General features: G+C 37.0%; 1 protein-coding gene across 2 annotated transcripts in view; it reads right to left on the bottom strand.

Moving 5' to 3' along the window:
* The window catches only part of MAP3K21 (mitogen-activated protein kinase kinase kinase 21), a 43,235-nt gene that overhangs the window by 6,450 nt on the left and 20,894 nt on the right, over positions 1-15,891 (bottom strand). The window contains exons 3-9 of one of the 2 annotated variants that reach the window (XM_065057773.1): positions 11,117-11,265; positions 10,182-10,357; positions 6,727-6,967; positions 4,791-4,913; positions 2,063-2,179; positions 1,372-1,522; positions 266-360 (exon numbers count right to left, since the gene is read on the bottom strand). In XM_065057773.1, coding sequence (XP_064913845.1) covers positions 266-360; positions 1,372-1,522; positions 2,063-2,179; positions 4,791-4,913; positions 6,727-6,967; positions 10,182-10,357; positions 11,117-11,265 — 1,052 coding nt within the window. The remainder of the gene's footprint in view (positions 1-265; positions 361-1,371; positions 1,523-2,062; positions 2,180-4,790; positions 4,914-6,726; positions 6,968-10,181; positions 10,358-11,116; positions 11,266-15,891) is intronic. The other variant, XM_065057774.1, reaches the window with a different exon arrangement.

The following is a 15,891-nucleotide window of genomic DNA, read 5'->3' as shown; positions in this document are numbered from 1 at the left end:
CGCGGAAAAAAAAAAACGAACCTCTGTCCAGTACTGCTCACACACCATGTGTAGTTCTTAGCTGCCAATAATGGAAATGTAAAGATTTTAACACTTGCATTTTTTATAGACAGTTTTCTTTTGCGCAGGAAAATTATTTGTAGCATGACTACCCTCTAATAATCTGCATAATCCTTGACAAATTCAAGCAATACTACTTATAATGCTGGAGGTAGACTTAATGCCATTATATGGCACCTTCCACTTTTTCAAATAGAGCTCTTACCTTGATCCACAAACAGTGAAGCTAAAGGAACACTCTTCTGATTTTTCATTAAAAGGGTTGACCAAGGGTTACTGCCATCTGAAAGAGGTCTTACTCTGAAATAACAATAGTTACTTTGAATTTGCAGAGGATAAACGCTTTTGACAGAAAATTACTAAAATATCTTTCTTTTTAAACTATAAACATGAAAACAGTAAAGCTTCCCAAAGGTAAAGAAATTTGTATATCATAGCACAGAGTCATATGATTATAAATTGATACATGCATTATGTATCAGTTACTCCTTACAAGATTAAAGTTTCATGACACAACAGCCTAAAAAGAAAACCAAAGAAAACTGGGTCTTGGCTACCTATTGAAGAAAAAAAGTTCTTGAAAACCTGGACAACAGTTTCAGTGTGTCAAAGAAATGGAAATTTATTAAACATAGTGACTTTAAACCAAACAAAAATATCATAAAGCCAGTTTCAATAGATGGTCTGGAACTAACTACTGCCATATGTTAATGAGTGGACGTCTCTACCAAGAAAAAAAGCGCACTATAAATAATTATATATACTGGAAGAGACAAGGAAAAGAATCTCTTGCTTCAGAAAAACTGCTGACCTCTAGTTTTCCGCAATCAGAAAAAAATAATCTGAAAGTTAAGCCGTTCAACTGACTTTCAGAACTCTTCCACACCGTGTTTTTCAGTTTAAACGGTGTTGCTGGTGTGCATTGTGCTTCACACATGCACATAAATCAGTCTTATTTAATGGTCCTGGAAGTGCCCACTGGGAGCTACGCTTGCAGTTGGACACACACGCCATGAATGCCTGGTGTGCATTAACAGCTCAGCATCCCAGTATGTTCCAAGTCTCAAAAACCAGTGGTAAAGGGTAAAAGATACGAGCCACTAAAACCTTAAGATAAGTTAGTGTTCTATCCTTAAGTCTATGTGCAGGAGCGACTCATTAATAATGTAATTACTAAATTATTTAAAAGGTAGGACTGAGTTTTACCTGTAACTAGAGACTGCAGAACTTTTCTCCTTCACTACCTATGTTAGTGATTCCATTACTAGGACCGCTTAGTACTACCAAACAAACAAAAAGTAGTAGACATACTTGTCCTTACAATCTGCACGATCCTTTGTTTGAACCGAACTTGGTCCCCATGTACAACCTCTCTTTTTAACACTTCTCTTCACATCTTCAAACTCTTCTTGGTGATAAGTTGTGCTCCTTCCCCAAGTCCTGTTGCTTTCATCTGAAGTTACTAGAGATTGGATTTAAAAACAGAAACACCCCAACACATAAATACTCTTTCTAAAACCAAAATATTTTGACAGAAAGAATGTTTTCTCCACTGTAAAACAATTTTGATACAGTAACACAGTTTGTAGACAAAAATTGAGATTTTTTCTTTTACAAAAACTACCACACAACTGAATTGATCCAAAGAGATAAGCAAGCAAGAAAAATCATTTATGAGCCGACAAGAGGCCCAAATTAACAATGAAGGAGCAAAATGATCATATTTTCCATGCTTCCTTTAACTGAGCTCCTCATATTTAGGTAATTCAGACAAGTGAGTTAGACTGAGCACTTAAATTCCAATGAAGAAAATACATGCTGTGGAATAATTGGTATCAAATGAAACAGAATATTCCAATTATGACAATGTTTTCTTTCTCACTACACCAAAAAAAAATTATACTTTAAAAGTGTCTAACCTGCATTAAATGCTTAGTCTTTCACTGTCTCAACTGTTTATGTTAAACAGCACCAGCACCTTTGAAACATAATGAAATCTTGCCTTTTGTCATAACCCCACTTGGAAGTTCATATTCACTTGTGATATCTACATCTTGCTGGTACACATACACACTGTTCCTTCGGCCATTAGCTGTGTGTGTATCTGTGTTGGGAATCACTGAGGAAAAAATTAAGAGAATGTAGTAGAGATCTTAGTCAAACTTATTTTAGAAACAGAACTGTTTCCCTTCTTGTATTTTCATCTTTGCGTCATAAAGCCCGGATCTATAAAGGCAGTGAGCATCTTTTAACAGAGGGATTTTACTGTAGGGTTGAGAGCATCCTTTTTCTAGGACCAGACTCAGAAAAATACATTTTTGTGTATGATTGACTAACTGGAAATTAACTTGCTATGAACTCAGCACGCTTACAGTTATGATGGAGAGATCCAAGAGAAAAAAAGCAAAGTTATAACAGCATGATAAAAGAGGTGGCCTTGACATGCTCCTGCACAGAATGTCCTGCCTGCCCGTGCACACCTCGCCAGCACCGCTTCACACTCCCACCTTCAACCACATTCCAGGAGCTCTGGATATACATCTTACTGTTTTCCTCCACTATTTGAAGCATCTTTCAAAATCAGCTGAATTCATTTTAATAACAAGATTTACAATTAACTAGATTTTTAACTTAAAAACTTATTACATTTGAAAGATAGTCTTGCTCATGATAACGTGAAGCAATCAAGTAACCAGTTGTTAGATATGCCTGTTCAAATCACCTGTATTTGAGCAAGTCTTCTTGAAACAAAGGCAGTTTGAAGTTAAATCAAGACAAAAATGTTATTGTGGGAGAGAGAACTTATTTTGCACAGGTGCAGATGGGTGTGGATCTAAATTGTTTCAGCTAGATACTCCTGAGAGATCTGACAAGCTTTTAGGTAAAGCTTAGGGATGCAAACTCAGAAGCAGAAGTGTACTTCTTTTAAAGGAGAGCCTTTATGATGTCCTGTATGTTCTAGTCCTACAAATACAAATGCCTGCTCAAATTAGAAGAAAAAAAAAAAAAAAGAGAGAAGGAAAAATTCTCAGTGGCACTTAGCACACATGCAAGAAGTGGCATTGCTATGGCTTACATAAGTCTATGCATTCAAAAAAAACCTCAGGTTTTCAGAGTTATGCCAATACCTGACACTTCATTTCCAAGCACTTCCATACAGAGCAAGGAGAGAGAATCAAAGATAAAACAAGACAGTCTTGTTTGTATGTAATTATGGTATTTTGCTAAGAAAAACCTTTCCTACCTTTCTGCAGTAAAAAAAAAAAAAACAAGCAATCTAAAAAATCCACCACACAATTTGAGGTCAAGAAACCATTACCAACACAGATACTATGTCAGCTAACTTCTGAAAAAGACTTAAATCATGTCAAACTTTCATTAAGAAAAGCAAGACAGGGTTTGTCTGCCTCTCTTCTTTATCCACAACATATGGGTAGTAACAGTCTTCAATCAAAACTGTTATCACTTACAGTTCAAACAAATAATAAAGTTACTGCCAAAAAAGACAACACTTCTCCCTTAGACATTAACAATGAAAAGCATTTCATAAGGCAGACATATTCCAAAGGAGATGAGAAATCTGGTTGCTATCCAAACTTTTAAATTAAGTTTCAGGTTGGTTTAAAAAAAAATAATCTCTAAACTAGATGTTGAACAGCATACAGAAAAAAAAGTCCCCATGCACTGTGATTTCCCCTCCCTTTTATTTACATCTGATGAAGCCAGATGCTGAAGTAATTTCCTTCAGAGGTGACTATCCTTACAAGAGAAGATAGTAACCATCCACATGCAATCAGCTGGAACAGGTTCCACTGATTCCATACAGAGAGAGAAACCTGAGTTTTTTTCATCTCACATGGCATTCCATGCTGAATATGGATAACTAGACAATCTACTTTGCACAGTAGACCAGACAGTACAAAGATAAGCAGTGACTCCTATAAGAATTGTTTTTTATCTCTACATATGTCATTGCCAAACACAAATTAGGGCTTCACTGTAACCATATTATCAGGTTTTTTTCCATATTCATGTTACATCCACTGCATGAGCATGAACACACCTTCCCTTCTGTCATCAGTATACATGGAATAATGTTGGCCTACAAGTGTACCCACAATTTTATTTTTGTTTCTTTCTCTTGATTTTAAAAAACTCAAAGCAAACTTTCTTCTTTATTTTCTTCTGGTTTTGTATTTGCTTAAAGCTTGCTTCTTTTCAGACATAAGCAACCTGGGTTGCTGGCTGGTTCTTCAGCCTTTCTATCTGACATTACTCCCATATTCTCTGAATCTCTCTTTTTTTCTTTTTTCTTCCCCCATGCCCTCCCCTGTCCCGATAGTCCCTAACTGATTTCATTTACTAACTCCAATACCTAATAAAAACCTGTTTTCCATCTTGTATGGGTTGTAAACATGAGGTCTTGCCTTTTGCTGTTATAAAATTTGATTCTTCGTTGGTTTATCCCAGTCAGTTTACTAATGAGTTTCTGTAGTTATTAAGAAAATATATGATTTAAAGCATTCGCAATAATTTTGAATTACTGAAAATCAGCATTGTAGCAAGATTATCCTTCCCATCAGAAGAACCAGTCGCAAATGTGAGAACAAGTTAAGGGACCTAGAAATTAGGCAGAAGTCTGTCTTGCATTTGACACTACTACTGTTTTTTTAGTGAGTGTATGGAACAAACAGTCTCTTATTGAACAAATATAAATCGTGGAGACTTACACTGTATAGCTCGAAGACGAGGAATTATTGTGGGGCTACTTGATGGACTAGAGCTGTTACTGTTTAAACTCCTCCTCTTATCCAGATTGGGGGATGCCTGCACTGTTATTTTGTGCTGGAAATCTGTAAGAGAATAAAACAAATCTGCTTTAATGTTCTAAAATAAAAAAAATCTTCAGGTTACACTGCTGTACTTCTTAGAACAATTAAAGCTATATAATGAATTAGACTTGATAGTGTAAAAGATGTTCATATTAAAGACACTGACAAACCAACTTGTGATGTAACAATTTAGATGTCGAGTCAAACAGGCCTTCACAGACACTACATGACAGGTTTGCAATAATGTCAACAAAAGCAAGTAGGTCCACGTGGACCTGAACTGAGACACATCCACATCACAAGCTGTTATTCAGTGTTTTTGGTTGTCATAGAGGGAAAGAAAAATCTTGGTATTTCAAGTCAAATCAATATTAACGGAAAGCAGATTTGCCTTATTTTTTAAACATGCAATTAACATACAACATAAAAATTTGCATTAACAAGGAAATCACATCTATCAACATGACAGAAAAAAACCCACACCAAACTACAGAATTACAAACATTTATAGCAATGTAATGATAAAAGAATAATTCATCTTGGCAAGTAGGAAAAACATTATGAAATTAAATTTGCCAGTATACCCCTTTCTAATTCCCATCATCAGTGCAATCAGATTGTATGCTATTCTTAAAACAGATTGTCACAAGGACAAGTTTAGCTCTTTGTCAAGAATCATCCAGATAAGTCATACTCTGAGTAAAACTGTTAATTTTATCACTTTTTCAAGTTAAATATGGACAGAACTGGACACAAGGACCAATATTTAGTTTAAGCTTGTGATCCAGTATAAACCAATCTAACATGCTCACCTGGGAGGCTGTAGTGTAATTTTTATTGTATTTATTGTTATTTTTAAAGTAAGGACAAATAAGCCCATTTCACTAGTGCTGAAACAGTATTCTAAATATTACTGTCCTCATTGTCTCTTCCCAACTACCAGACCTGTTTTACTGTGTCATTAAATTCTTATTGCATTATTAACAAACTGACAGACTTGACCTGGAAGCCACTGGAAGGAAGCTCATCAACACCAGGATGCTGGTGCTGGCACTGAGGGCTTTCCAACCACTGGTGTCACCGTGAGTTTCCACAGTGCCATCTCGTGGCAACATCAAAAAGGCACCACTAAACCTGCCCCTGACACCAGAAAAACCTGACTCTCTACAAACACACCTCCTTTGCAAAAGGGGCATTTTAATGTGTTCATGGGTGGAATTAAATGCTCCAACACTCAAATTATACCATATTTGTATTCTGAGATAATATCGTCTGTTGCTATTACAGTGTTGGCTTGCAAGAAGCAAGACATGGAAGATTGTAACTGCTGTGTTGTATTCGCAACTGCAACAAGCATCCAGTTTGGACACACCACACCTGTACCTCCAGCCTTTACCAAAGTGCTGCTTTTACGCTGAGTATTTGGAAGTTTAGGGCAAACAGATCATGTTAGAAAGTTCTGGGATGTGATTAAAAGGTACTTCTCTATCTGCACACACATACACACAAAAAATCTGAACTTCAAACCACTTTTAAATCATTTGGCTCCCATGCTTGTAACCTTTTCCTCCAGATACAACAGACTTCTGGCTGAAGCAGTTGAAAGATTCTTCCAGTTAAAATGGGGACTAACCCACAAGAATATGATATGTGAATGTTGCTTTCTTAGGAAAAAATAAAAAGGGAGGGCTAAACAATTATTACCATATCCTTCTGCACTATTAGGGCAGAAGGACCTAGGATCAAAATAGCAGCCAATACTGAAGACTTTAACCATTAAACTGAACCCTCCATATTTCATTGTAACATATACTGTGATTTTTTAATTGCAGACCTGAAGGCAAACTAATTCTGTGTCCATCTTTAAGTTTCAACCGGCTTCTTTTAAATTTGCCCTTCCTCTTCTTAACATTGGGTTTCTCTTGATTTAACTGGAATATCATGATATTCAGCTCACGCTCCAGTACATCGATCTCGCGTTCTGCTAACTGTTGCTCACGGCGCTTAAGTAATTCTTCTTGAGATTTTTGCTGGAGAGCTGCTCTTGTCAACTCCTCTTCTCGTGATCGAAGCTCCTGAAGATAAGAGTCACACAAGTGAAACTAAGTAATAATGTGAAGGTTGTGCTGAAGGAAATACAAAGTGCACAGTATGTTGTATTTCCTTGTCTGTTTTCATGATGCACTATATACACCTAACATGCACCTATGATCTTCCGACAGTTTTCCATTTTGCGTAAACCAGGAGTCTGTATCTGGACACAAACAAGTATTACACAGGTTTCCTTTTAACCCCTTGAGTCACTGTATTTAAGGTAGGTAAGCACTGGCAATGGGAACAACACATCCAATTAAAGATTATCAGCTTACAGCCTAGCAGAAAATGTGCTCAAAGTACTTCAGGCCAGACACTCTTTCACAGCATGAGGGCTGCTCTTAGGTAGCTCCTATGCACTAACAAAGTCAATGACCTGACGAATACACAAATTAATGCCTTTATTTTTAATTTTCTAACCTTTCCTGTTTTTCAGACATGTATTAAGTAGCACTTTTCTATCTAGAAAAGCAATCAGTATTACACTAAATGAGGATTAGTGTAATAGGATAAAGCAAGTCATAAGACAGAAGACAGCTGTTTCTTAATTAAAATCTAGCAGGTATCTGTATAGCATCAAACATCTACTAACCACTGAATTACACCACATAGTCTCCAACAATCAATGTCACAGAACAGTTGTTCTTTTCCCTTCATTCTTCTTTATTTTTGGGCAGGAAAAGCTTTAGTAAGGAAGCTAGTTAATTTTTCAGAGTAAACTAATCCCCAAGGCTAAACAGCTGTAAATCTACGATCTTAAAATTATCATAATCTTCAGCTACCAAAATCTGCTAAAAATCATCAGAAATTTAGAATTCAAATTTAGAATAAAGGTACTTTAGAGTTTAAATAGAAAAGATGTTTATTACTGCATTAATACAGTAATAAAGATGTATTAGGAGACACTGTTGATTATCCATCTCTTGTTGTCCCCAAATCCAGGTTCCATAAAGCTCCGTAACAAGGCAAACACTGAGGACCCTGAAAAGGCAGACAGTCTAGAAAAAGTAATAGTTTCCTCACTGAGAGATTAAGCATTTACTCTTCTCCAAATAAACTAATTAAACCCAGACTTACTGCAATTAATTATGCAATGTTTTTACACCACTCTACAACTGAAACACCCACTGTAAGGAAGGTAGGGAAGAATTCTATATTTAAATTGCTCAAGAATGTTTGTCAAAAGAAGATTGTGATCTTCTCTTGGAGTGGGCGTCACCATCACTCATTTACAGAAAGCCCTTGAGGAAATTCCTGCAGCTACAGAAGATCCTCTTTTACAGGTCATGAGACTCCATGCAGGGTTTTTTTGTTTTATTATTCTATAAATACTCCATATACATTACTTCTTCTCTAATACCTGTCAGCAAAATTGATAATGTGCCAAATTAAATAAGCCCGCATATATGAAAACCTTGTCTAAGTCAAAGTTACACGTTTTTATTCTTAAACAGGTTTACTTGATTAGGGAAGATGCCTTTGTAGGTGCATTTACATTCGTATATGAGAAGTAAGTCTCATTTTATCTTTTCCCCTCTCCAATTAAGCCTAACTCAGTTTCACACCAACAATGACTCTTCTCCCAAAGCTTTGCACCAACTTATTTAATCCTAACCTTGATTTAGTCAGATTTTTCTTCAATGGGAAATCTCACACTGGACTAATGACTCCAGAAAACTAAAAAAGGGAATGCCCTTTACAGTTGCTCCCAGAGTAAAACGTGCAAAACTGCTGGTTGAGCAGTTTCTGGGTGGCCAGAGAGCTATGCCCTCTGGCAGGCTGTGGCAAATAAACGCACAGCAAGTAAAAAGGAAAGTCTCAACTCTCTGACGAGGGACTGTAACCTGGTAGCTCCAGTGGCTCCCAGCCCAGCCGCAGCAGCCTGTGTACCCAGATGGGAGAGGGAAAAGCAGAGGGTGGAGGGAAAGGCAGAGACTAAGTATGGAAGATTATTACTGATGACACTGCAATCTTAGTAGCCATCAATCAAGTTTTATACCACATGTGCTGATATTACAGTAGATCTGTAATGTCACACCCATCACCAACCAAGAGTCCACAGACAGCCAGTCACGACACTGACAAGTGAGGGACAAAGGCTCCTGACAGTGACTCACAAGATGAGAGTTTAGTTTTTGCTTTTGTCAAAGTTACGTGACTATGTCTTTTAAAAAGATTTCTTCACAGCTTACTGCATCTCAATTCTCTTCTTCCTCATATACTACTGTGTCATGAAAAATATCAGCAAATATATACTGGACAATAATTATACTGCCTAAAGACTTGCAAAGAAGAAATCTCTTCCTACTAGAAGCATTTCTAACAGGGACTCAAGAGGACACTTGGCCTATTCCAATTGTTATCTTTACCAAGTTATCTAAAGAAAAATATAAAGCTCAGCATGATCAAAAACTAGTTGAAGCAGCTAAAAGAGAGGGCAAAGAGAATCAACAATGGGCATCCGTTTAGCACAAATATATAATGATACGAGATTATGCAAAAAAAGATCAGTGACAGGAATCTGGATAATAAAAAAAGGAAGATGGATTTGTTGATTCAGGAGTTTAAGTGTGACCTAATTAATCTTATTAATAGCTGGCAAGAATATTTCCAAAACTGTGACACTGAAAGAGATCAATATTATCCATTTGTTCAGGAAGAAAAGAGAAACACACCATCTCACTTTTGGAAAAAAAGAAAAAAAAAAAGCCACATGGTACAGTCATATAACAGGATGAAAAGTTTTTCATTCACACAGCTGAGGAGGATGTTCAGCAGCAGATGAAAAATTGCAGTGCTTATAAAGATTAGCTAAGGGGTAAATAAACTCTGCTTTGTTTGTTAAGTGATGCATTCAAATACCCAAGAAAAAACAAAATGTTTTAAAAAGAGCTTATATATCATACTGTCCAGAAACATATTAATGGAATCTAAGAATACCTTCACCAACAAGAACAGACAACTTAATGTTTTAGAGAGTAAATCCTCTCTTCCAAGTAGTTGATCCTATGTATCTGCACTACTAAATCACATTTAAATCCTCTCTTTCAAGTAGTTGATCCTATATATCTGCATTACTAAATCAGGTTTTCAGCATTATATTGGTAAACCACAATTCAAAAGTTCAAAACTGCTATATCACACATAGACACATACACTTCCTTCACTACCATGCAACTGGAAAAATCAACTTACTTTTTCCTTGGTCCTCAATTCATTGAATATCTGCTGAATTTCCAATTTCCAGTCATCTTGCATGGAATGGAAAGACTCTTGAGGCATTTCAGTCATAACTGCCCCTTCAATGGCAGTAAGCTGTTCAAGAATTAAGGCAAACGATGGTCGGATATGAGGGTCCTGCTCCCAGCATTCTAGAATTTATCAAAATCCCATCAGTTTTTAATAATACATAGAACTTTAAGAAGAGCTACATGAATTTCAAGTTACTTGCTAGTGTACTTCGAGTTCTAATGTGTTCCCTTTATCTGCAAGGTTTCCCTAGTTCCTTTTCCATTTACAGAAGTGGCATCTACCTACCTGTACTCAGCTGTTTTTATATTAAGAGTCAATTTTTTTTCATCTCTAACTTTAGCACTTGAAATAGCAAAACTAGCAGTACTGCACAGAAGGGATCCAGATAAGAGGTAAAGTTACTAAACACAAGGAAACAGAGAGCAAGCAATGTTGATTTCTCTCTAAAGTATTTCCAAAACATTTTTGACATTCAGGAAGAAACACTGAGGGGAAAAAAAACGCATATGCAGTTCTTCCACTTAAGATTTTAATCTTGATCTTGTACTGATCCGTAGAGTGTGACCTGTGTATATCCTGTAGTTTGCAAAAATTAGTGCAATCTGAGTGTAAAAGGAAATCGGCAAAACCAGAGCAAAAAATGTACTCTGTCATTACTGAATAACTGATATCATATGCTGTAATACTGTATGACTTCCTCAGAAACACATTCAACTGCCTGTAACACCAGGTTGCTGTGAAAAGAAAAACAAAATCCTTTGTACACAGCACATTATCAAATGGGGTGTTTATTTTGCAACCCCATGACTATTACAGGCAAAGATACATACTCCCAAAACATAACTATTTAAAAACAAAGGAAGAAACAACATAGATACCTTTCATTAGTTTTGCAAATGGTTCAGGGCAGGTGGATGGAATGGGCAAGGTGAGCTTATTGACAGCAACTCCATAAGCCACAGCAAGGCCATCAATGCCACGGTAAGGAACTTCTCCTGTAAGCAGTTCCCACAGCAACACTCCGTAACTACAAAAGGTAATATTTTTTTTAACAGTTATTTTTTGAATGCTGACGCATTGTTCACTTAAGAACAAACAAGCATCTGTCCAACCATGCACTGAAATTCATGAGGATTTCCCACATCAAACGTGAATGTCTTTAAGAGTCAGCTCTACTTCAGTCATCTTGCGCCTTTCTACTGAGTGATTAACCAAATCGGATGCAACTCTAAGATGGGCCCACACTCCTATCCAAAACGTAGCCTGAAGTCTCTTTTATAGAAATGCTAGTATCATGTAAATCTTGTTTACAAGCAGAAGTCTGAACAACAGGAAACCAAGCAACCTTCTCCTCATCAGAAACCAATCAAACAAAAAACCTCCACCAAGCATTCAGGCTAATCCCCTTTCCTAACATTTCACAGCAATTCACCTAGATGTACATGCTATTAAAAAAAAAAAAAAAAAAACACACCAGAAAAGCCCCAGCTTTATCTGGAAGTGTGCATTTCTAATCTCTTGTGTGCTCTAAAAAGGCCCGTTAACTTTTCACTTCCCACAGAAGATATAATAAGATTGAGAATTTATTACACACACAACTAATTTCTCCATGCTAGGATAAAAAAAAACCAAACAAACAAAAACCAAACCACAAACAAACAAAACATTGCCTCCAGGTGGTGGCCTATAGAGATCTTTCCTCAGTGTCACATACAGAAATAAAGAATCATAGCAATTCCTATTGCAGCAACACTAATTGTAAGAATTTCTGCTATGCTCTCCATTCCAGAAGAGCTGGGTGTTGCTTCTTTTATCTTCTTCGGGTCTGTATGTCCAGCGCTTGGCTTGCTCAAATGACCCAAGCCCCTACCAAAGGCTGGGACAGAACACTCGCTGCTCTTGCTCTAGAGCTCCCATCCCACCACCACTGAAATGGATGGTTTTCACAGTCATTTTTGTGGAAGTAAGAATAATACCTTTCTAGAAGGTAAACCTAAAGTGGACTTTATGACTGGTTTATTTGGGGTTGTGTTCCCCACCCCCATCCCCACCTCCTCTTCCTGCCAGGGAACCACTGTCTGTAGAACTAGGGTACAAAGGACAATCTATTACTGCTTTTGAGTAGTAAAGTGAGCGGACATAGGGACAAAACCAGAATACAAAGTATTTCTCTTGCCCTTTCTCTCCAGCTGTGCAAAGAAACTACCTGGAAGTTTTGCAGGGCTGGACTGAGCTCTCCTATGTAAAGAGAACTGCGTACAGCACCGGGGAGGTCAGGGCTTTGTACCCCTTCCCTTACTACGTACCCCTTAGTACTAGAAATATCACCTCAACTACAGTACATGTGACAGGGAGAACACCACACGCTATTAAAGTTCTTCTATTACTTTCTCCTTGACAAGAAAGTCATTTAGCATTATACAAGACTGTACAACATCACTTCAATAAATAATAAGACAGCTAACTACACAATATGAGCATGAATATCAGCAGTAATTTGTTTATTTATGTTCTGTTCAACTAAGAAGTTTTGCCTATTGCAAAAATCTTAGAAAACTGAGGAAATTATAGTGCTAACACCCTTAATCAAAAGCTGAAGAATATGGTCTATTCCTGAAAAACAGAAAATATGAAGAGGAGTATTTGGCTTCTTAATATTTTCCTCCCAATTTTTCCTAGTCTAATCTCTGCAATTGCTTATATACCTAAAGGAGGACAAAACAATGAATTACAATTTTGTTTTAAATCAGCGGTACTTCTAACAATGAGTACAACACTTTCTGCAATACATACACATTTTATGTGTGATGGAGGAACTCTACTGAACTACATTCTCATCTGTGTGCTTAGAGAAATCATAATATCATGCTCCCTCAGCAAGTGCATACTGTTCCGAATTCAAGGAATTCTCTAGTTCAGACTATTTTAGACATATTTTAGCATGAACCCTGAAGTTAAACAGAACAATAAATTTAACTAAAAAGAAATAATCCTTTTATTAAAAGTTGTGCCACTCTATTATCTTTAGTTATATCTACAATGCAAGCCTTTAATCTTAAGTAGCACTGAACAGTGCCACAACGGTGGTTGTAAAATTTTAAACAGACCAACACAGTAATAGTCTGAACGCATCTCTTTTAGTAGAAGTAGTCTTCAAGTACCAAAAAGCCAATGCTGTGGGGGGAAAACTGTGGGGATGAACCCCAAAGGCATTCTAATCCTGCCACGCTGGAGTTTTGAGGAGCTACTAATCCATTGTTATCTCGGACAACAACTACTTATTAATTCTTTCTACTATAGAAGCAGATACTTTGTGCATTAAATTTTACCAGCTCATGTACAGTTGTCCTGGGTGAACAGTCAGAGCTTCTACAAAAGAGCTTTTAAGAAAAGATCAAAAGCCACTTTGCCATGCACATGCAGGCTGGAGGCACGCATTACTGTGAAGCCCACCAATGAAGTCCACTGCCAGCACCGGGACATCTATGGGCATGTTTGCACTTTCAGGCTCCATACACAAAACCAAGACTGCCACACCACTGAAGAAAAAAAAAAAAAGTGTGCTGACTGATGAAGGGGAGGGTGGAAAGAGTGGAATTCTTGTTTAGGAATTTGGAAGCATGTGCCTGAGAGTAATACCTGCAGTAGTCTGGTTCGGGAAGCAAAAAGGTTACACATGCAGGGCCTAGAAAGCACCAGTTCTGCTGTCTAGGATGACACCTGAGAATGTGCAGCCTGGAAGACTCTGTGTGAAAACACTCCCACAACATTTCCAAGCACTGGCTAATTCTGTAAGACTAGCTGCAAACATGAGTACACTTAAGCAGCTTCAACAGCCTTTTTTTTTTCTTTTAAAATAAGAGGTCTGCAGACTTCTTTTGGAGACCCGGTACTCAGAATATGTAACTGAAGCTCAAAACTTTCCTGACATATACTGTGTTCTTGCCTCAGAGAGACCCATACTTAAACTTGTAACCTGAATGCTTTTTTTAAAAAAAAAAAACCAAAACACTCCTGTAATCAAGGTGTTCTTTATTTGCCTTTCTTTTAAAGAAAGAGTAAAGATAAGCAACAGAATAGATCAAGGTGCAGCAAGCAGAAAATGTTTAGAAGCCAAGAAGGCCTAAACTATACTGTACAACACAGCCTTTCTACTTATAAACCTCTCCTGTTAGACGTCCATCATTGAGCTAAATACTTACATTTTTACAAGAGAGGCGTGCAGGAGAGAAGGCGAAGAAGAGAAATACTGTAGGTTCCAAAAATGTAAACTAATGTTGCAGGAGAATATAAAATAATTGCACCAAAGCATACCCCCTCAGATACCTAAAATCACAGCAACAAGACTGGACAGGACCTGTAATTAAGCACGGAATACAGCTGATTAGGGAAACGCCTACACCCAACCTCCACCCCGCAAAAGAAAAAAATCAAAGAAAAAAAGGAAGAAGGAAAAAAAGAATGAAGCCAAAGATGTTTCTTAACCGGGCATCAACTCAAACTGATGTAAACAAAATGCTGAAAACCAATTCCAGACACAAGACAAATGGGTGTCACAAAACAGTAGCGCAGATATATAAACATTCTGAGAATACCAAAAATATTACTTCATGCTGGAGAATAACAGGCATCTAAGCAAAATAGGCCCATATTTAAGAATTATACAACACAGAACATGCATAAGGCATGAGAGAACAGATTAAAGTCCACCCCTCCTTCCCCAAATAGCTACCTTGGATCCTTCAGAGAGAAAACGTTTCAAAAAGAAAGGAAATGTAGACTTTTCAGGGTGAGGCACAGCAGCTTTTAGAGCCTATTGTGCAATCACTGCTTTTCCCCACTCAAAAGACAGAACTAAATTAAAACTTAAGTTTAAATTGCCTTTCTACAATACACGTATCCCACACTACATCACTCAAAAATAGCATCAGTTTTGAGAGCCATAATATTTATATGATCCACAATAATGTCTTTAACAAGAAATTCACAAATATAACACAGGGAGTTCCCCATCTTTAAAATTAGAGAGCAAGTTAAAACAATTCTGTGCTTAACACTGTGTCCTCACTCCAGCTACTAGAAGCAAAATCTCTACACGTATAAACACTTAGATATGATATTCACTTTTACACATGATAACATTCTAGATTCCTAAAAACCATCACGCATCTGAGTTAACATCTGGCAAAGTTCTGGTTTGCAGCTTACGTTTATTTATCAGACTATATATGGTAATAACTGGCTGGTGCCAATTCCTTTATGCAGAATGAGACTTTTCAGACACATGATATAAATTAAACACACCAATTTGAGATCAATCATATGCTAATGTATCAAGAGCACATGGCTGTTTATATTAAGACTCCAGATATAAATACTTAGGTATCTTAACCAAGAGATATTTTAAAGGCTTCCCATAATGAGATCTTGTTTTCCCAAAAAAAAAAAAAAAAAAAAAAAAAAGGAGCTTTTCTGTTATTTTTCCCCCTCTCTCACCCAAATCTGTAAGTCATTAATAACTACAGGTAGATCAAACGAACTAAATAATGTGAAATTACTATGTTTCTTAGAACAGCTATACTTGCCATATGCTGGGATAATAACCTAGGAAACCACCAAAATATCCAAATAAAAGTTCATGAGAAAACTTCAG

The sequence above is a fragment of the Columba livia genome, chromosome 3 (assembly GCF_036013475.1).
Source record: "Columba livia isolate bColLiv1 breed racing homer chromosome 3, bColLiv1.pat.W.v2, whole genome shotgun sequence".
Classification (NCBI taxonomy): domain Eukaryota; kingdom Metazoa; phylum Chordata; class Aves; order Columbiformes; family Columbidae; genus Columba; species Columba livia.
The sequence above is the reverse complement of the archived record's forward strand: the minus strand, read 5'-3'. Positions and strand labels throughout refer to the sequence as shown.